Raw genomic sequence first — 21,789 nt, 5'->3', positions numbered from 1 at the left:
CCCTTTCCTGCAAACCTTTTGGGCTTCCCTCCCACTTGGCGTCCACAATAGGCCACCCTGTCTTCTTCCAAGTCCCCTGTGATCCCTAAATTCTGACCCAGGGGCCTGTGTGTTGTTGGACCAGCAATGGAGAGAAATACGGGGAGCTGGGTGGACTCCAGCAAGACTCACTCTTGCAGGCATGCCACACAGAGAAGCCCAGTTAGAAATGCCTGGTGTCCCATGCCTGGGTGGGGCAGGTCCACAGGTATCCCCTTCACCGGGCCTAAAGAACGTGACCACAGCACGCTGAGGAACACCACTGCAGTGAGACCCCTGCCTGCCTTAACCTCTGGGCAATGGCTTCAGAAAACCTCCCCGTGTGGGGAGGGGCCCAGTGGGGTGTTATGAGGGCTTTTGGGTCTTCAGAAGAAAAAAAAAGCCTTCTGTAAGGTTAGAGTTGTTGGAAGGGGTGGGAAGCGAGTTCAGAAGCAAAAGAAGAGGTGATCTGCTGGCCACCAGCATTTCACGGGGATGCAGGCAAAGACAAAAGTCCCCATTCTCTGCTGCTCACAATGGGTCTTTGCTGAGATGCACAAAGCCCTCTTCATTCCTCCTTAAAGGGCCTGCAGACCTTCCTAGTGTTAGACCCGGTTTATTTTGCTTCCCTCCCTGAAGGTTTACGGCTGTTGATATTTCCAAAGTTTTCATTGTGGGTCCCACTGTGAACCCCTTTCAAAGCTGTGTTCATCCCCAGGAGCATGCTGGGCTGGGGTAGGGGAGGGCTCTGGAGTTGGTGCCTCAAGTCTCAGTTCAAGCACAGGGCCCGATGTGCCCAGAGCTTATCACCGAACCCACCCTCACCCCCACCCCTTTCCCCAGCTCCAGACTGTTGGGCTATTTTGCAGTCTGCCACGCTGAAGACATATGAGTTAGACTACTGGGCCTTCCCACCCTGCTCCTCCTACAGCGGCCCTGAGGATACACCACGTTAAGGACCAGCTGCCTTCTGTACTGATTTCTCCTAAAGACCAAGGGAAGCAGCAGGTCTGTCTTGTTTGATAAAATAAAGGAAATCTGGCAGGAACAGGGAGGAGACAGACCAATTTCCCCCACTCTTTCCTGGCACCGGACCCAGGAGCTCCACAAGACAGGATCTGGACTAGGGTGTTTACTGCTACATTCCCAGCACCTAGAAAGGCATTTGGCATAGGGCAGGTGCCCGGCTCAAGGGTGATAGAATGGATGAAAGAAGAGCGGGTGGAAATTGGGGAACATCCACAAACAGAAGGTTCTAGAATGTCCCAAGAGAAGGATAGTGTTAGGGAAGGCCTAGTTCATGGTATTTGGACTGGACTTTGCCCTCTTCCTCCCTCCTGAGGCCTCTCTGTGGTGGAGAGTTTAGTTAATAACCTCAGGGGAGTCCTGTTCAAGGCTGGGGTCCACCCAACATTGAAGGCAGCAAAACCTCGACCTGGCATTGGGCGTCTAGCTAACTGGCTGGGTGCAGCCCCCAGTGAATAGGCTCAGATGAGTATCTATAAGCACCCTCTAGTTCGGCCATCTACGTGAGTTGTCTCAAAAAGCCCAGTGTCAAGATTCACCTCTTAATGAAGTGTTCTCGGATTCAATCTACTCAGCTGGCTGTCTTAACCCACTCACTCCATCATTCCTAAGATTATGAGTCTTTTTTTTTTTCCCAAATGCTGTAACGCATTCCTGGGGTAAGCATCTATTCCCAGAGCTCCAGATATGAGGGGAGCCATGATTCATGCACTGACTAGCTGTTGACCCCCCATCTACATGGTGTTAGAACATCACAGGCTCATTTGAAACCTCTACCTTAAATATTTCATGAAGAAAACCCAGGAGTGAGAAAACCTTACAAACAAATGTTAGAAAGCAGCTTGGGTGTTCTAGAAGGCCTTTGTCATTAGGTGGTGCTTCGGCCAGTGTCTGGAGGAACAGAAGGACTTACTAAGTATCATGATCTTTCCCCTGACATTCCAGGAAAAGTGGGCTAGAACCTCACGGGCAAAACGTTAGACATGAAGCCGATTGCAGGGGCAGAGGTGCTTGACTGCACACAAGAGTTGTGGATGAGGGGATCCCTGGGTGGCTCGGAGGGATCCCTGGGTGGCTTGGCAGTTTAGGGCCTGCCTTCGGCCCAAGGCATGATCCTGGAGTCCAGGGATGGAGTCCCACATCAGGCTCCCCACAGGGAGCCTGTTTCTCCCTCTGCCTGTGTCTCTGCCTCTCTCTCTTTCAGGAATAAATAAATAAAATCTTAAAAAAAAAAAAAAAAAAAAAAGAGTTGTGGATGAGAATGTCAAACTTCACTGCAGGTCTGGTCTCCCTCCTGACAGCCTGTAACCTGGGCCTCAGTGCTCCTGGGCAAGGGCTGATGACTATGTCTATGACCCGACACGGTACTGTACTGGACATGTTACGTGTCCTGCATATTAACTCCCCTGTGCCTGTTGAGCTGTCCTGGAACGTGTCCAGGCAAAGGCTGCAGGGGCTCTTGGCTCCCCTCAGTCCTGTGTGGCTGACCACACTGTCCCCAGCTATCCTCGGCCCATGCACCCTGCCTTCCTGAAGCTTGGGCTTCCCTTCTTCTTCATTACCAGTCCTTCCCTCGAGGCCACTCTTTTATAGCAGCCTAAGCACCTCCCCGGGGCCTGCCACCATCCTCATTCCCCAGCCCCCCTACCTGGAATCACCTAGCATGGCCTCCAAGCACCCCCAGACCTGCTGAATCTGCCTCTAGGATGTGTGGGTTACTGGGGTGGCCTCACTCACTGCCATGCCCAGTGCTCTCCAGGGGCTCTAGCTATTCCTCAGACCCCAGGCGGCTCTGTCCCAGCATGCAGGCCATCGCCACAGGCTCTCCAACTTTAAGTACCTCAGCCACTCATGTTTCCCTGGCACCCTCCACGGCCATGCAGCTACCGCACTTCCTTCCTGCTGGACCCGCCAGCCTCCCAATCTCCCAGCCCTACTCCTTCCTACGTTGGATTTCCACATGCTCTTTTACCTCAGGAAACCCAGAATTCACCACTACCATGGACTTCCACGAGCTATGGCCCTGGGGGCATAACTGTGGCCACCTCCTCTGTCCCCATTTCCAGGAGCAATGCTGGCTGAGAATATGACTGCTGCCCATCTGCAACATGGCTAACCTCTGCCTGGGCAGCTTTCCCACCAGCGCTGGGGAGGCACCCAACACCCCGCACAGGAGTCCTGTTCCTTCTTGGTAGATGGTTTGCCCGCTACCACCCTGGGATCCTTGCCGACTGTCTGGGTTGCTGGACTCCGTCTCTGCCCCTTGCTCACCTCTTCCCCTTTACCTCTTGTCCCTGGGAGAGCTGCCCCCCCCCCATCTCTGCCCTCATTGCAGTGCTGTCCTGGGGCCCCCAGTTTGCTGCCCCTGGGACCACTGCTCCATCAGACTCCCCCACCCTTTCCTGATGCACAGGCCCTAGGTGGAGAGCACACCAGGCTGTGCTCATCATCCCCATGTACCTCTGTCCATGGCCAGCTCTCTGAATTCTTGAGAATCTTCTCCCCCATGTAACCACCCCTGCAAATTCCTGCTTCAACCCATCTTACTTCTGCTAAAACTGCTGATAATAATCATAGGCCCACTTCAAAATCACCCTCTCTTTCCCTGAGCTTCTGCACTGGGGTTTATCTGGGACTGAGCTTCTCCTACAAGAGGCATGAGATGAGGAGCTCCATCCCACAAGCCCTTGACAGTGGAATCTAACATGGTTGCTTCCTCCTCCTCCCCCTCGCTCCCTCCCTTCTTTCTCCTTCTTCTCCTCTTCTTCTTCTCTCCCACTGCACTCCATACTACGCACCTTCCTAATCTCATGCCTCTCTTGCTCTTCCCCTGTCTCTGGCTCTTCCTGCTATTACTGGTCTACCCGTCCCACTTGCCCCAAGACTGTAGGACCTTCCCTGAGAGTCAGGAACACATCCTATTCCCACAGAGACACCCTGTATCCATCTAGGCCATACTTGGGGGAGACTAAGTCACTTGGGCTGCAGGGCAGTCTATTAGTGAGATTCCAGGACAGTGTAAGGTTAGAGTCAGTAGCAGATTTTAGGTGAAAAAAAAATCAGTCCTTTATTAATAATTACTGAGTCTTGCCATCACTTATAAATCACAGGGGGAAACAGAGCAGATTAGTCCATACATAATTCAATGCTCCATTTTAAAGGAACTGTAGAAGAAATTTAAAATTGAATCAACCATAATTTATGTTCAATATGTATTGGAATTCTGTTTTGTTACTTTTCTTTTTTCAGAAGCTATTAGATAACTCAAAACATCAATATCCTTAGATATCAGCCATCATTTATCAAGCAGCTGTAATATTTGGCTAAGGAAAATATGCCCAACCAGAAACACTTGGTTTCTCACAAATCACTGTGGGATGGTTCAGAGAAAAAGGAACCTAACATGCTAATCATGACTGTGCCTGGCCCAGTGGCTGGAAATATCTGAAGCCTTCTCCAGACTGCCATCTCTGTGCAGGGGGCTGAAAGGCCAGGACCAGGCCCTCTCCCCAACCCTGACAATGGTACAGCTGGAGAAGAGGGATTCATGTAAGGCATATTTACTTCCTGTGAGATGCTTAACCTGGTTTTGGTGACATCAGTATCTACATAAGGTCCTGAGATCTTGCCCTGGGTCTTCATCTCAGCCCTCAAGGGTGATCAAGACCTCTACTGCTAGTGCCTTTCCTGGCTATGTTCATTCAACCCAACCTTCCTGGGTCCATTAGGACCCACATCCTTCCCACCTTCTGGCTACAGGCACAGAAAGTGGATGGACTTGAGAGGGTCAAGAGGCTGAGGCCAAAGATGAGGGACTTTGAGGGTAAGAGGGGGGGACCCAGGAGGAGGCTCACTTGCCATGTGGCGAGTCCCAGTTCTGGTTGGGCATATAGAACCTCTGTTTCTCCGCCTGGAAATGTTAGAGAATACTTACTGGTTTGAAGCATACTTACTGGTCTGTAAGATACTAGGAGAGCCGTGGGTGGAAAGAGCTGTGTGAGTGCAAATTACCATCATTATTACAACTTCCAGAAAAGAAGGAAGACCCACTATCATAATCCCCACCTTTGGCCAGGAATGGCCACATTTAAGAGCCACGGTGGAAAACCAAAACTCAGAGGCTGGCCATCAACTCTGGCTACATGTTCATTACCTGTGTAGTCCTCTTCATCCTCAGGAACCTCGGTCTGGGGCAGTGACAGAGCAGACTTGGGGGACTCCAGCACCGGGGCTGAGAGTTCCAGCATCCGAGAGCGTGACTGATGGGAGCTGAAGGTGGTGTAAGGATGCTCTGCTGTGCCATACAAGATGAGGCTCCATTCTTTCAATTTCCCTGAAAGATACCAAGCCCAGGGTCACTGGCCAGTCATGAAACCTCCCACAGAAAGCTCCTGAGGTCCTTGGCCCAAGGCCTCCCGCACTCACAGAAGTGCCAGGCACAGGGGTCCCACTGGAGAGCTCCGCCCCCACTACCTCCCTTCCCAGTCACCCAAGGACCAGGGCCTTGTTCTCTGTACCCCCACCCCCACCCTGTCTCACTGCAGCTCCCCCAACTGGCTCTCTTCCCCTTCTTGGAATATCCATAGAGTGGATCTGGGGCCTGGCCCCAAGCCTTGCCCCATCTGCTTCCAAATGGGACAGCTGGGTTACACCAAGGAGTCCTGCTATTTGGATCAATCACCCAGACCACAGGAAGACTGGTCTTGGGCTCCTTCCTGTGTAGCCAGCATGGGTGTGCAGGGAAGTGTGATGAGGTGACAGTGGTTGTGCAAACCCAAATGTCCCTAGAGGGTGGGTGCAGGGAGGATGTCCTTAAGAATGGCAAGATGAATGGCACAGATGCCTGACTATGTGGGGGTGGGGGGCGTGAGAGGTATGCGGAGGGCAGGAGCATACCCAGCCATGCTCGGGGTGGAGCAAAGAGAAAGTGGGTGGAAGAGACCCACCCCCTGCCATCGACCTTCATGTGGGAATGATGCCCCATGCTGCTAGGTTTTCCCAGGGGTAAAGAGAAGTGGGAAACCTGGCCCGCAATTTGCAGGTGAAATCTGTGATGTTAAAAAACAAAACAAAACAGGGGATCCCTGGGTGGCGCAGCGGTTTAACACCTGCCTTTGGCCCAGGGCGCGATCCTGGAGACCCAGGATCGAGTCCCACATCGGGCTCCCGGTGCATGGAGCCTGTTTCTCCCTCTGCCTGTGTCTCTGCCTCTCTCTCTCTCTCTCTCTCTCTCTCTCTCTCTGTGACTATCATAAATAAATAAATTAAAACAAAACAAAACAAAAAACACTTCAGGGGCCCCTGGGTGGCTCAGTGGTTGAGTGTCTGCCTTCTGCTCAGGTCATGATCCCAGGGTCCTGGGATGGAGCCCCATATCAGGCTCCCTGCTAAGCAGGGAGCCTGCTTCTCCTTCTCCCTGTGCCTGCTGCTTGCCCTGCTCATGCTCTGTCTGTCAAATAAATAAATAAAATCTTTAGTAGACATGCATGTGGACCGACCCCGGTGCAGACCACAGGTCTGGGCATCTCTTCCTTAAGATCATGTCCCTGAGCATTCAGAGCAGTGAGACCACGTTGAGGAGGTCACCACTGCTGTCCTTCTAGTGCAAAAGAGGGGCCAAGGTCCAGTGTGACCAGCAGGGGACACACTCCTCACGCTCATGGACTCACTGTAGCTTCAGGCCCACACACAATCATCTAGCTGTGAGCCACTTCAATGAACCCTTGTGACCAGCCACCGGGACCCAAGCTGGGAACAGTGTCTTTGCCAGCTTCATATCTGTGTCAGCTGGGACAAATCTCTGTCTTCCTCTTCATTTTCCATCATTGGTTTTATTGGCAATCAGAATGCTTTAGGTGAGGGAAATTAGTGCTCTCATTCTTAACTATTGATTTATGTTTTTATTGTCACTTCTGCTCATATTACTCTACTTCTTTGCTCTGAATGGCAGGCCATCTGCCATTAGATATCTGCCTATACACTATTTTTGCAATGTGGATGGTTCTGCTGGTATAACTTGATACTTTGTTTGAATCCCAGGAATATCATACTCTCCCTAAATCCTAGAACAGGAGGCTCCCGCTTGTCCACATACTCCAGGAACCTCTGAGCAGTAATCCATACTGGAGGTGCTACGTGGAGGTGCTACGTGGAGGACAGAGGCAGGACTGCACATACTAGGCCACACTCTGGTGCTGCTCTAAGTGGTGTCTGATGTTGATTCAGTTACACAACATGGCACATACCACACTCTAGCTAACCAAGGTCCTAAACCCCTCAAAGCCTGCAGCCCTCCAACTTCCCAAGTCAGGCCCTGCATCACATGGGCCTCTCCCAGCCTGGCCAGAGCAGGATGATGCAGGTCCTTCAATTTGCAAAAACATTCCTGAGCTACTTGCTAGTACACAGACTTCCAAAGGGCCTGGTTCTTCTAGACACTCCAAGGCCATTTCCTGAACACATGCCTAACATGGACCACACAGTTGATGGCACCATGAGAAGTACTTTGCAAGGGTACAAGTGCAGAAAACACAGTCCCTGGTTACGAATTATCATCTGTTCTCAACCTCTGAAGACCAAATTAGAGACACATTTCAAAACCACAAAGGAGCCTGGGCACATTAACTGCAGGGCAAGGAGCTGATGGAGGCAGAAGCATGAGGACCAACGACAGGGAGCAAAGCTCTGTAAGCTGTCATTTGAGTCAAGATCTGTTTCCACCCTGTATCATGTCTCTAAAAACACCCACCAAAGGGTGTTGCCACTGAAATTAGGTTCATATTTTCAGAAACAGTTTGGGTAGGACAAAAAAAGAGAGGCCACTCTGAGCTCAGGATCAGCACCCCACCCCATAGAGGGAGGGAGCGCAGAAGGAATTACAAGAAACCAAGACTGTAGATCCTAAGATTTCTCATCACAAGGAAAAAAAAAGAATCAAAGATTTTTTTTTCCTTTTGCATGTGTGTGTGGATGTACATCTATATGAGATGATGGATAGTAACCAAACTTATTGTGGTAACTGCTTCACAATTTATATAAACCAGGTCATTATTCTGTACACCAAAAACTTGTGCAGTGCTGAGTGTCAGTCATATCTCAATAAAACCGAAAGGAAAAAAGGAAAAGAAATTTAAGAAACTAGCAGTAGGAGCTGCCTTGAAGGGGAGTTTAGGGTTCAGGAAGAGAAAAGAGACTTCATTTTTACTGTATTCCCTTGGGGACTGTTTTATTTTTTAAGCCACAGCATATATAATTTAAGAAGAAATTTAGTTTAAGGGAAAAAAAGTGGTTGTAGAGTCATAGAAAAAACATTTAAAAAACTGTAGTATTCAGGGCTTTTGGTTTATGTTTCTGAATAAGTAATACATACGAATAGCTCAAAGTCCAAAGGTGTAAAAGGGGAAACAGCAGAGTCTCCCTCCAGCCCCGTCTTTTGGCCACCATCTCTCTTACCACAGGTGATGCACTTACTCGTTCTTATGCATCCTTCCGGAGGCATTTTATTCTTTACCAAGCAAGTATGAGCATATGTGCATATATCCCCCCCTTCCCTTTATTAACACACTGCGTAGAACCTTCTGCACCTTGCTTTTTCTGTGAACAATACATATTGGTGACCTTCTCATCACTGCATCAGAGAGATGTTGAGCCATTTGCTTAATGGTCCCAACTGATGGGCAGTTAGTTTGTTTTTAATTTGCAATTACAAACAGTGCTGTGGGGCGCCCGGGTGGCTCCTTCATTAAATGCCTTGGCTCAGATCACGATCTCCCTGTCCTGGGATCAAGTCCCTCACTGCTGTTCAGCAGGGAGCCTGCTTCTCCCTCTCCCGTTGCCCCTCCCTCTGCTCCTGCTCACTCTCTCTCTCAAATAAATAAATAATCTTAAAACAACAAACAAACAAACAAACAAACAAACAAAACAAAGCCCAAACAGTGCTATAACCTTGGTCACAAGAGGAGGGATCCAGGGAGGGAGAAAGAGGTAGAAAAAGATAGAAGTTCCAGTGTGTGACCAGGTTCCCAGTCCCAGCTCCTTCCATGCTCACCATCGCCAGAGTCTGCCCTCGCTTTGGGGAGATGAGACATATAGGCATAGAAAAAAACACAGAAAAATAGGAGATCATAATGGGGGGGGGGGGGGGCTATGCCAAACCAGGGACTGCATCCATCCTCAACAGAACTGCAGGAGGATTTCAAAATATTGGCTTGCTTTTGACAGCATTTAACCAGAAAATATTCTTCACCATTCAAGATACTATGCATGCTTGTTCAAGTTTACCCTGACAAAAACTCAACCGCTACCATTAATTCCTTAATTTCCAGGAGAAGGGGTCTTAAAAGATATCCAAATTCTTTGGTTTTTCTTCCCATCAGATTCCTGAGACTGTAGAAGAAAGAATGACAAATCCACCTGCTTAACCACTTGGGGCCGGCACCACCAGGATTCTGCCTCCAAATGTCACCAGCAAGCCCAGGCAACAAGAATTGTGTGAGAGGCAGACGGTAATCCTGGCTGATGCCAATAAATGGCTTTATCATCATTCACTATCTTCAGTGCAGCGTTTCCCCTCGATGAATTGAATTGGTAATGAACAAACAGGATTATTCCTATTATTCAAAGGAAGAACCAGCATTAAGGGGAGACTAAGGTTGAATTCACCAATAGGAAAGTACCAGCAGTAATGAAGCTTTTCTCTGTCCGGCATTTTGAATGAAGCATTAAAAATCCTTGAGAGGGGAATTTACAATTGGAGACAAAGAGGGTAGAAGTGGGGGAAAGGTTTTGTTAGGCTAAGGACTCTGAGCTAATACTTTAGAATTCTTGGGTTTTCTTTGGTCATAAGAAGTTTTAACAATAAAGAATTTATTAATCCTCCCCCCACCCTTATATTGAAAATATGCAAAAAAAGAAAAAAAAAAAGAAAAGAAAATATGCTGGGAGCAATTCTTTAGTCAAAACATAGTAAAGAAAGAGATGTCTGGAAAAAAAAAAAAAATCACGAAATACTTTTCAGTTTCACCCCCTAGTGGAAGTTTTTTTGTGAGGGCCAAAGAACCTGATTTGCAAAGTTTATGAAGTTTAATGAAGAGGATTTGGTGAAAGGAATAAAGAAAGCTTACCACCCTCTGTTTATAAAAATATACAAGAACACTTTAAAGGGGGGAATTTATGGTATGTGGATTATATTTCACTATACTTCAATAAAGCTATTATATGAAATACTGTGAATATATATATTTATACACACACGAGTCTATTATACATACACAGAGAGAAACCCAACATTCACTCAATAAATTTAACACATCATTAAAAATGCACTTTAGACCCACATTATGGCAACTAAAAGGGAGGAAAATAAAGGGAATATAGGAAATGATCTGGAAAGGACAAGGAAGAGTGTACACCTGTGTGTGCTCACCCTCAGAGCCCAATGTAAGACAGGGTAGATGATCCTGTAGTCATAAAAACCATTAAAGATGATATTTTCAGTACCAGGAAAAGGATCTAAGAATCCTAGTTTCCAGTGTTCATTTAAATGAAGGGTAGAGGGCTCCTGGGTGGCTTAGTCAGTTAAGAACCTGTCTTCAGCCCAAGTCATGAGGGATTGAGCCTGGCATCAGGCTCCCTGCAGGAAGCCTGCTTCTCCCTCTGCCTAGGTCTCTGCCTCTCTCTGTGTCTCTCAAGAATAAACAAGATCTTTAAATAAATAAATAAATAAATAAATAAATAAATAAATAAAGGGTAGAAACAAATACACATTTGGTGAAGAATAATTGTCCTGTACAGCAATGTACAAAATCGCATTTTCTTCTTTTTTTTTAACAATTTTTTAAAAGATTTATTTATTTATTTATGATAGACATAGAGAGAGAGAGAGGCAGAGACACAGGAGGAGGGAGAAGCAGGTTCCATGCCGGGAGCCCCATGAGGGACTCGATTCCGGGTCTCCAGGATCGCACCCTGGGCCAAAGGCAGGCGCTAAAGCGCAGAGCCACCGAGGGATCCCCGAAATCGTATTTTCCTTAATGGCACCAATAAGGTTAGATAGGAAATGCTCAAATACCATCTTTTTCATATTTTTTACTTTTTTTCAAAGTAATGAATTAATAGTTTGCCAAGTCAAGTAAGCTACATAGTTTTTTTTTTAAGCTACGTGGTTTAGACCAAAGACAGAAGTCCTTCATGTCACTCGCCCCTACCTCTCTGAGTCCATCCCTCAACACAGCATCTTTTCATACTTTGAGCGTGTGTTCTAGCATTTAGTACCACATTGCTTGATTAAATGTTCATATGCTATATCCTAGTTTCTCAGTTTTAGACACCATCCAGTGACAACCTACCTAAGACATGGAGAAGCCCCACTCTCACACCATCCCTCACACACTCATGTCCTCTCCAAATCCCCAACACTCTGTTAACACCATTTCTTACTGGGTCAGCATTTAGTGTCTTCCCCACCCCACTCTCATTTCATTTTGTGATAGGTCTTCTAACCTATCAATTGACTTTCTAATTTTTGCCTCATGTTTAAATTTTTCAAGGCATTGATCTGGTTCTTCCAATGTTCTTTTCTCAAAATGAATAAATCTGTTCTTGTTTTATAGATGAAATATTTTCTTCTATCTTCCCTGAGGACACCTATGAGATAACAGAATTTATATCCTGGTCTCTGTTTTAGTTCTTGGCACAGAGCTCCTGAGAACCTTGTCATTTCCTGATTGGGAAGAGCAATAGGAGGATCTTTTGTTATAATATTTGCCTTTGACCCTGTTCCTGACTCAGTACTAACATCCTTGTAAATTCCTAAGTGATAAGAGCACTAGGAACATCCTTTGTTCTACGAAGGGGACTTGGGGTGGGCTCCTGGATGGGGGCTGGTCACCAAAAGGACCAAGCTACGATTAGAAACTTGGAATTTTCAGCCCTGTCCCCCACTTCTCTAGAGAGGGGAGAAAAATAAAGTCAGTTACTGATAATACCTACATGAGGAAGCCTCCTTAAAATCTCAATAGTATGTGGTCTGGTGAGATTCTAGGTGGGCAAACACATCCATACCAGGAGGGTGACACACCCTAACTCTGCAGGGACAGAAGCTCCTGCTCTTGGGACCCTCCCAGACCTCACCCTTCCTGTGTATCTCTTCATCAGTCTATTCATCTGTATCCTTTATCACTTCCTTTAATAAACTGGGGAAGTGTAAGTAAATGCTTCCCGACATTTTGTGAGCTGTCCTAGCAAATCAACGGACTCCCAAGAGGAGTTCTTTAGAACACCAATCTACACCAATCTACAGTAGGTCAAAATCACCGGTGGTAACCTGAACTTGTTATTGGCATCTGAAGTGTATATGAGTGTGTAGGTGTGGTAGGCAGTCTTGTGGGACTGAGCCCTTAAGCTGTGAGATCTGATGCTATCTCTGGGTAGATGGTATCAGAATTGAGTTAAATTATAGGACACCCAATGGGCGTGACTAAGAATTGTTTGTTGTGGGAAAAACCACACACTTGGTGACTAGAAGTATCAGAGGTGAAATGTTCTGTGTGAATAGTAAAGGAGATATACAGGAGAAAAACACAGTAGGAAATAACTGAAGTTTTCCCTATTCAGGGGAGGAATAACTAAAATTTTCTATTTTATACTAGCAATAATAGTTTTTCTAAAGTTTTCTTTCGCTGCCGACTTGCTCTTTCCCCTCTAAGCTTCTTCTCTGCTAGGGTTTGTTTCTAGTTTACCGTTGGGTAATTTCCTCAAAAGTCTGGTGGTCCCTGAGGTGGTCTTTTCATATTCGGTAGTAAGGTACTAAAAAGCTGACTGGAAGCTCTGTGTGTTAGAATATGGAAACACACTTTTTTGTTTGTTCATTCATTTTGTATATAGCAAACTTGCTAGCTTGTACAATATGAGAAAAAAAATGTTATCATAGTGTATAAGGTGGCTCAGATATAAACAATGCTTACATAGTATATGTAAATACTTCCCATCAGAACAATGGAGGTCAGAGGAAAATGTAATATCTTTATTGTGCTGAAATCTGAAATTAAAAAAAAATACTGCTGGAGCACCTGAGTGGTTGAGCATCTGCCTTTGGCTCGAGTTGTGATACCAGGGTCCTGGGTGGGATCAAGTCCCCCCTGCTCAGTGGGGAGCCTGCTTCTCCCTCTGCCTATGTGTCTGCCTCTCTCTGTATCTCTCATGAATAAACAAAACAAAACAAAACAAAATACTGCCAACCCTGGGATGCGTAGGTTGAGCCTCTGACTCTTGATTTTGGCTCATGTCATGGTCTCAGGGTCATGAGATTGAGCCCTGGGTTGGGCTCCGCACTCAGTGTGGAGTCTGCTTGAGATTCTCTCTCTCCTCTCAACTCTACACCTCCCCCATTCTCTGTCTCTTCAAATACATAAATAAATAAAATATTTAAAAATAGTTTTAAAAAATACTGCCAACCCAAAACTCCATATCTGGTAAAAATAGCATTCAAAACTGGGTAGAGGGATCCCTGGGTGGTGCAGCTGTTTGGCGCCTGCCTTTGGCCCAGGGTGTGATCCTGGAGACCCGGGATCGAGTCCCACGTCAGGCTCCCAGTGCATGGAGCCTGCTTCTGCCTCTGCCTGTGTTTCTGCCTCTCTCTCTTTCTCTCTGTATGACTATCATAAATAAATAAAAAAAAAATTAAAAAAAAAAAACTGGGTAGAGTCATGGAAACATCATGAGGGTTTATTCAAACCACAGTCAAAGTCAATGTATCAACAAATGAATATACACATTTTTTAAAACAAACAAATAAAATTGGTTTAAATAAAGACATTTTGAAATAAATCCAAGCTAAGCAAACTCATGGCCACCAGGCCAACATGATAAGAAATGATAAAGGCAATGCTTTAAGCAGATGGAAATTGATACCAGATAAAAAACTGGATCTCTAGGAAAGAATAAAGAGCACCAGAAATGGAAATACATGAATAAATTAAAAAAAAGAGCCAATTTTTCCTTCTCTTACTTTCTTTAAAAGACAAAGCCTCCTAAAGTAAAAATATCACTATAAAATAGAGTTGGTAATACATACAGAGGTGAAATATATGACACAATCATAGCAGAAAGTTGGGAGTAGAGGGGAACAGAAAAACTGTAGTTAGGTTCTTACATTTATAAAGTGTGAAGTCATGTGATATCAATTCTAAATAAACTGTAATGTAATGAGGATACCTATTGTAATCCTTAGAGTGACCACACAAATATGGCTAAAAGGACAATAAAATAAATAAATGTAATATTCAAAATTATTTAATACCCTCCCAAAAGGCAGAAAAAGAGAAACCATTTTTTTAAGGGGGGGGGCCAAAGGATAGGGAGAGAAAATCTTTTTTTTTTTTAAGCTTTTATTTATTTATTCATGAGAGACACAGAGAGAGAGATAGAGGCAGAGACACAGGCAGAGGGAGAAGCAGGCCCCAAGCAGGGAGCCCAACATGGGACTCGATCCCGGGTCTCCAGGAGCACACCCCAGGCTGAAGGCGGTGCTAAACCACTGAGCCACCAGGGCTGCCCAGGGAGAGAAAATCTTAAGCTGACTCTGCGCTCAGCTCGGAGCTGGACCTGGGATTCGATCTCACAACACTGAGATCACAACCTGAGTTGAAATCAAAGGTCAGACGCTCAACCAACTGAGCCACCCGGCGCCCCGAAGAGAAACCTTTTTGCTTAACGTTGAATGTGAAATTTTCATATTTATGTTCTTGAGTGAGACTGGCTGAAAGTTCTCCATAACGTGCTGTTGGGATTTGGCACCAAGGATACACAGGCTTCATTCAACTACTGGGGACTGTTTCCCTTTTTTCCACTGTGTGAAAGAGTTTATGGAATATTGGTGTTATTTCTTCCATTTGAATGTTTAGTGGAATTTGCCAGTTCATCTATCCAGCCTTGGAGTTTCTTTTAAATTACAGAAACAATTTCTGAGGATAATTTTAGTCTTTATTTTTTTTCTTGTGTCAATTTTACCAAGTTGTATTTTTTTCTTGGAATTTGCTCATTTTACTTAAAATTTCTTTCTTTCTTTCCTTGCTTTTCTTTCTTTTGTCACAAAGTTGTTTATAATACCTTCTTACAATAGCTTTAATGTATACAGGATTTGTAATAATGTTCCTCATTTTCGTTCCCAAAATAATATATTCTCAGTTTTTTCCCTTGATTGGTCTTCCTAGAGGCTTATCAATTTTATGTATTTCTTCAAAGAACCGGTTTGTGGTTTCTTTGATTCTCTCTTCCATATCTTTGTTTTCTATTTTATTAATTTCTGCTCTTAAAAAATTTTTCCTTCAAAAAAATTTTTTTTCCTTCTTTTTGCTTTCTTTGCATTGATGTTGTTGGTCTTTCTCTACCACCGTAAGTTGAGATGCTTAGTAAATTAATTTCCAGCCTTTCCTCCTTCCTAATACATGCAGTTAGAGCAATAAATTTCTCTCTCCACTGCTTTATTGGCATCCCACTTGTTTGCATATGTACTATTTTTATCATCATGTAGTTCTACATATTTTCTAATTTAAATTATAGTCTTTTTCCTTAGACAGATGAATTATTTCTTTATTTTTAAGATTTTATTTGAGAGCAGCAAGAGAGCACACAAGAGAAAGAGAGCACAGAAGCAGCAGGGGCGCAGTGGGTGATGGGGTGGAGACGCAGGCTCCCTGCTCAGCGGGAAGCCTGATGTGGAGCTCTATCCCAGGACTCCCCCCACTCCAAGATCATGACCCAAGCCGAAGGCACACACCTAACTGACTGACCCACTCAGGAGCCCGACACTTGTTATTCAGAAGTGTTTTTCAATTTCCAAGTGCATGAGCTTTTCCTAGTTATCTTTTTATTTTGATTTTTAACTTAAGTATAATATCAGAGGACAGGGTTTATATACTACCAATCCTTAGAAATATGCTAAAGCTTGCCAAATAGCCCACTATGTGGCCAATTTTCATGAATATTCCATTTATGCTTGAAAAGAAATCCTATTCTTCAGTTGGTGGATACAACACACCAACAGACCCATTAGACCTTGGATGTCAGTTGTGATGTTCAAATCCTGTATTCTTACAGGATTGCTGTTTTACTCATCAAATATATTTGAAGCATATTAAATCTCCTACCTTGTGTGTGAGTTTGTTTATGTGAGTTTTTTTTTCCTCTTTGTAGTTTTAACAGCTTTTTGCTTCCTATATTTTGAGGCCATGTCAGAAGTGAAACAAATCTTTTATCAACGTGTAGTAATACTCTTTAGTTCTAACGATGCCTATCGTCCTGACATTTCTGCTCATCTGATATTAATATAACTACACCAGCTTTCTTTTGGTTGGTATTTGCTTGCCATGTCTTTTCCCATCTGCTTTACTTTGAACTTTTTTTTTTTTCTGTTTTAGATACCATTCCTTAGAGTTCTATGGGTCAGTCCCAGCAGGAACCAGACAGCATAATTAAACTGGGATAATCTACAGAGGCTTCAATAAAGAGGCTATTTACAAAGGTGTGAGCAGAACAAAATAAAGCCACAACTTTGGATAGTGGAGTTCTCTGGGGCTAGTAACAGAATGTGTGTTAAGCCCTTAGGTGTACTATACTGTGGCAAAGGGAGGGCAGGGCTGTGACCCTGAGAGGGATGCTGGCTGCTGAGGGCAGCTGAAGGGCAAAAAAAAACAAAAACAAAAACAAAAACAAAAACCCACAAAACCTCATAAATAATTCCTTCCCTCCATTCTCCTGTGGTGTTTCCCCTCGGCTGAACTCAACATTAAGCCACAGGCAGAGTCTGTGATTAGGCCAGCCTCCTTATGCAGAGTAGGGTGGAGAAGAATAGAGAATGGAGCTGGTGGGCATGGGAAACACACTTGATGCAACAGCAAATATACTTTTTAAAAATCTAATATGATAATTTTTGTCTTCTAAAACAAAGTCATTGGTCTATTTACCTTCACTGAAACTATTGACAATTGGACTCATTTTGAACCACTTCTTTTGTGTGTTCTGCCATTGGCTTTTTTCTTTCTTTCTTTCTTTCTTTCTTTCTTTCTTTCTTTCTTTCTTTCTTTTCTTTTCTTTTCTTTTCTTTCTTTTTTTTTTTTTTTTAACTTTCTGTGCCTCTGAGGTCCCAGATTTATGCAGATGCAACTTCCCAGATCCAGCAAATACCCTAGGGCACAAGCCACCATTATTACTCCATTGGCCTCTCTGTCAACATTTCAATCAGCATTTAAAATTTTTTTCTGTGGGCAGGCAAGATACTCGGTGTATTGTTGGAGATAGAGTTCTATAACATCTTTTAACATTTCGGTTCTGTCTTTGATTTGGGGTAATTTGTCAGCAATTTAGAAAAACCATTTACCTTACACTAAAAAAAAAAAAAAAAAAATCCAAACATTATGGAGAAAATCAAATCCTAAACAAACTGGGAATGAAAAAAAAAAAGAATTATCAGAACTCTGGAGGAAAAATTTAAGATTATCTGTAAAGAATTAAAGGTCAAATAGCATACCAGAAAAAATATTTATAGGAACTATCTCATACCATGGTTATTACATCTGTGGTTTACCTGGAGTACTTTTTAGCTTAATAATGATAGTACTGAGACCTCTTGGGACAGAAACAAAAATGGCAATTTTCTGAAGAAAAAATATACTTTGTACACAAACATTTGAAAAGGTATTCATCCTCACTAGTAATTATCACAGTGCAAATTAAGGAAAGATATCATTTATTTCCTCTAGAGCTGGCCAGTGAGTATGCCTGGTGAGACTGTAAATTGGTTCAATTATTTTGAAAAGCAAATTAGTGATACCCATCAAAAAGTAAATATGCTTCCATCTCTAATTTGTCCCAGTGTCTTACTTCTGGTGAATGATCTCCAGAAAATAATTTTTTTAAGTTTTTTTAATCTATTTATTCATAGAGACACACAGAGAGAGAGGCAGAGACACAGGCAGAGGGAGAAGCAGGCATCATGCAGAGCCCGACATGGGACTTGATCCAGGGTCTCCAGGATCACGCCCTGGGCTGCAGCCGGCGTTAAACCGCTGCGCCACCAGGGCTGCCCTCCAGAAAATAATTTTAAATTTAGGAGAAGCTTTCTGCACGAAGCTGTCTATTTATAAGAGAAAAAAAGGAAAACAGCCTATATGTCCAACAATAGATGTATAGCTTAAATAAATTAAAGCATTTCTACTTGGTGAAGTTTTATTTATTTATTTAATGTGGCTTTTTTTAATACTTTATTTATTTATGAGAGACACAGAGAGAGAGAGGCAGAGACACAGGCAGAGGAAGAAGCACGCTCCATGCTGGGAGCCTGACATGGGACTCGATCCCAGGTCTCCAGGATTAGGCCCTGGGCCGAAGGCAGGCGCTAAACCGCTGAGCCACCCAGGCTGCCCGGTGAAGTTTTATTTAAAAAATACAAAATGCTGCTTACAAAGGATATATGACATTAAAAAGTGCTTGATATGCAAGTAACAAAAAAGAAATACAAAGTTAGGAATGCAGCACTCTCTGAACTCTGTAAAATGTCAGGAAAAAAAACAAGTAAAAATTATAGATATACTTTTGAATATGACATGTTGCTGAAAAAAGTAATAAAGTTAAGTGTTCAAAAACTAAATGCATTTATATATTTGATAGTAGATCTTGTTGCCAGAAGGTTGGGCAGCATAGACAGCATGAACCTCAAACTATGTCTTTTTTTTTTTTTTTAAGATTTTATTTATTTATTCATAAGAATACACAGAGAGGAGAGAGAGAGGCAGAGACACAGGCAGAAGGAGAAGCAGGCTCCATGCAGGGAGCCTGACTTGGGACTCGATCCTGGGTCTCCAGGATCATGCCCTGGGCCAAAGGCGGCGCTAAACCACTGAGCCACCCCAGCTGCCCTCAAGCTAAGTCTTTGTACTAAGTGCTGACGCCATCTGGAGGAATCTGAAAAAGGGGTTTCAGGAGGCCTCTTTCTCTCCTCACAATACTTCATTTTTCATTTTCAGCACATTTAGAATTTTATTTGCAACTGTGAAATATTAAATAAAACTCTCATCTTTGTGTTATGTTCACTATCAGGAGACACAGAACCAAGTGGCCAATGCCATGATCCATAACCACACACAGCAGCGGTTGGGTTGTACTGTCACCTACATAAGTGGGAATCTATACTTTTTTGCTTAAACTAGGAGACCTGGGGAATGATGCCGCTTGCTCTTTGCAGTCCCTTGGACAAAAGGAAAGAAAGCAAAAAGACCAGCTGGAACACTGAGCCCTAGTGAAGCAAAAGGGGTTAGAAGTGAGACTTTTGGAGAGTGGTGCATATGCTGACTGTTTGGAAACCTTACTGAGCTCTTTGGTCCCATTTCAAGAGAAGCAGGAGTGATACTCTAATTGCACTTTCCAGAAATGAGAGAGTTCAGTCACAAACTTGAAAGCTGGCACAGAAGGCACGTGATTTCAATCTTACTTCCTTTCTAGCCGCCAGTGCAAGATAGATTGAGCCATTGATCACAGATTGCAAAATTTCAACTCATCTTGCAAACGGAGATGAGCTCAAAACAGATGTCAATTAAAGAGGAGTCATTAAATAACAATAAAATGAGAACAGCTCTGCTCTCAGGAAAAAAGCAATGCATGAAAGAGCTAACTGAAAGGAAATTAAAAAAAAAACCATGGAACTTTTTATGATTAAAAAAAAAAAGGAAAAAAACAGTCACACAAAAGAGACTAATTTCTTCCACTTTTAACCGATTATTAAATGTTTCACTGAATGTGCACAGACAAAAACAGAGTTGATTAAAATTATATGAGCTCTTGATTTAAACAAGATTCATGGATGCACGCACATTCACTCAACAAATAGTCGTTGACTGTGCTCAGCACTCGGGCTGGGGCGGGAGGAGACAAAAGCCCTAGTGCGGCACTTCCAAAGGCAAACTTTGCCCAATCACACTTGACCCGTTCTAAATTGATCCTCTCTCCCTCTCCAATATTTCCTACAGATTATTGAAACTCATGTTTGATCTGCCACCTGAATATGTATGTGCTTTAGCCTAGGTTCCCTAGAAAATGGGAGGCCAAGCCTATGGGGCTGAGGCTTTATGGGGAGGCATAATCCCAGGGCAACAAGAGTGAGGCTGAAAGGTCTTTGGCAGGGAAGGGGGGTGGGGACACCAAGCTGGCTCCAGCTTCACAACAAAACAGCAGGGCACTTGGCCAGGGGAAGAGCTGATCTCCTGTCTCTCATTGCGCATTTCCTGGTCTATCACCTGTCCCCTCCAGGCAGCCAGATACTGGGGAGCCCAGATGCCACACCTCCTCTAGAAGTGGAAAGAAAAGTCACAGCTTCCCCATGTCTTGCTGGGTGGGATGGACCTGACTCCCTAGGACCATTGCAGCTTCTACCTGTGTGCAAATACCTGTGCACTAGCCTAACCTTCACCTGGGCTAGGACGCAGGTGTTCATGCAATGAGGAGATAAACTGGGGGCCAGACCTCTCCACTGCACAGAGGGGCTGATGGAGCCAATCTGGAGAGACACGTAAGAGGTCCAGTGTGCCATTTATGGAGTAAAATACAATCATTACATGTGCTTGGAGGTAGAAGGCACAAACTATCATGAGCAATATTTGAAAAGAATCTTTTCCCCTAGGCTTTCTCTGGTCTTCCATTCAAGTGAGCATAGCACCTTTGTAAGACACTGTATAATGGTAAAAGGCAGACTTGTAGAATTGGGTGCACATGACACACACTTACCACCGAGAAATATGTGTTGGTGATCTTAATATTTCAGGCACTATGGTCAAACACTGATCAAAACTTTTTAAAAATCCTCATGAGGTATTTGTTTCATATAAAATTTTCCTACATTTGAATCTCAACCAGGCCCATGAAATAATACTACTATAATATTAATAAGTACTCTTATTCCTATCACACATATGCAGTAATGGAGACCGAGAGAGGTTCCGTGACCAAGCCAGCAAGTGGCCCTCTTGGAACTCAGACCACACACCTGCCAGACCCTCTGTTCTGGGCTCACTCCAAAACAGGTCCCAACACCCGAATCCTGTGCCCCGACTCCAAATTATGTGGCAGCCTGGCCTTCCTCACACTGCCCACCTGGTCATAGTCAAGTCAACTGGACTGTGGATGGGGTCTGATATTCATAGCTTGTCTGTAACCCTATAGCTTATTCTGCAGGTTTTGGCAAATGCACTTAAATTCTTCCTGGACTTCTTTGATCTCACCCTGGCTTCAACTTTCACGTTTGTGCTAAGGAGAGAGGCAGAGATGGGATTCCACAGACGTGAGCAGGTGGACTTGGGTGTACTGGGCTGAGCTCCAAAGAAAGCCAAGATGTGTGAGAACTCTTAAATGGCTCGGGCCCTGGGGACGCACCACACACACACACAAAGGCCACTGAAAAGCCAATCAGTTTGTGGGGTAGTATCTCCTCACAGCAGTTTCGAAACCAAGCTGTTGGTTAGCAAGTTTTGGTTTCTTTTGTTGGGAAAAAAAAGCATTGCTTAAGAAGAAGAAAGAAGAGAAATGTACCTGCTGAGTTCAAGACTTGAAAGAGTTTCTCATTGGGTCTGTTGACTAAAGGGTGATCCAGGGTGCCCTCAGCACAGCAAGCCTGGATTCTGTTGTTTCCAAATTCCTGGGTTCTCCAGAAAAGCAGAGCCAGCTTAATCTCCCTCAAAGGCACTGAGACAGGTCTCTGCC

General features: G+C 44.3%; 1 protein-coding gene across 2 annotated transcripts in view; it reads right to left on the bottom strand.

Moving 5' to 3' along the window:
* Positions 1-21,789, bottom strand: part of PCSK6 (proprotein convertase subtilisin/kexin type 6) — a 185,488-nt gene that overhangs the window by 19,439 nt on the left and 144,260 nt on the right. Inside the window, exons 14-15 of one of the 2 annotated variants that reach the window (XM_025438519.3) lie at positions 5,198-5,377; positions 4,998-5,036 (exon numbers count right to left, since the gene is read on the bottom strand). In XM_025438519.3, coding sequence (XP_025294304.2) covers positions 4,998-5,036; positions 5,198-5,377 — 219 coding nt within the window. The remainder of the gene's footprint in view (positions 1-4,997; positions 5,037-5,197; positions 5,378-21,789) is intronic. The other variant, XM_025438520.3, reaches the window with a different exon arrangement.

Source organism: Canis lupus, chromosome 3 (assembly GCF_003254725.2).
Source record: "Canis lupus dingo isolate Sandy chromosome 3, ASM325472v2, whole genome shotgun sequence".
NCBI classification, from domain to species: Eukaryota; Metazoa; Chordata; class Mammalia; order Carnivora; family Canidae; genus Canis; species Canis lupus.
This window is presented reverse-complemented; position numbering and strand designations above follow the sequence as displayed.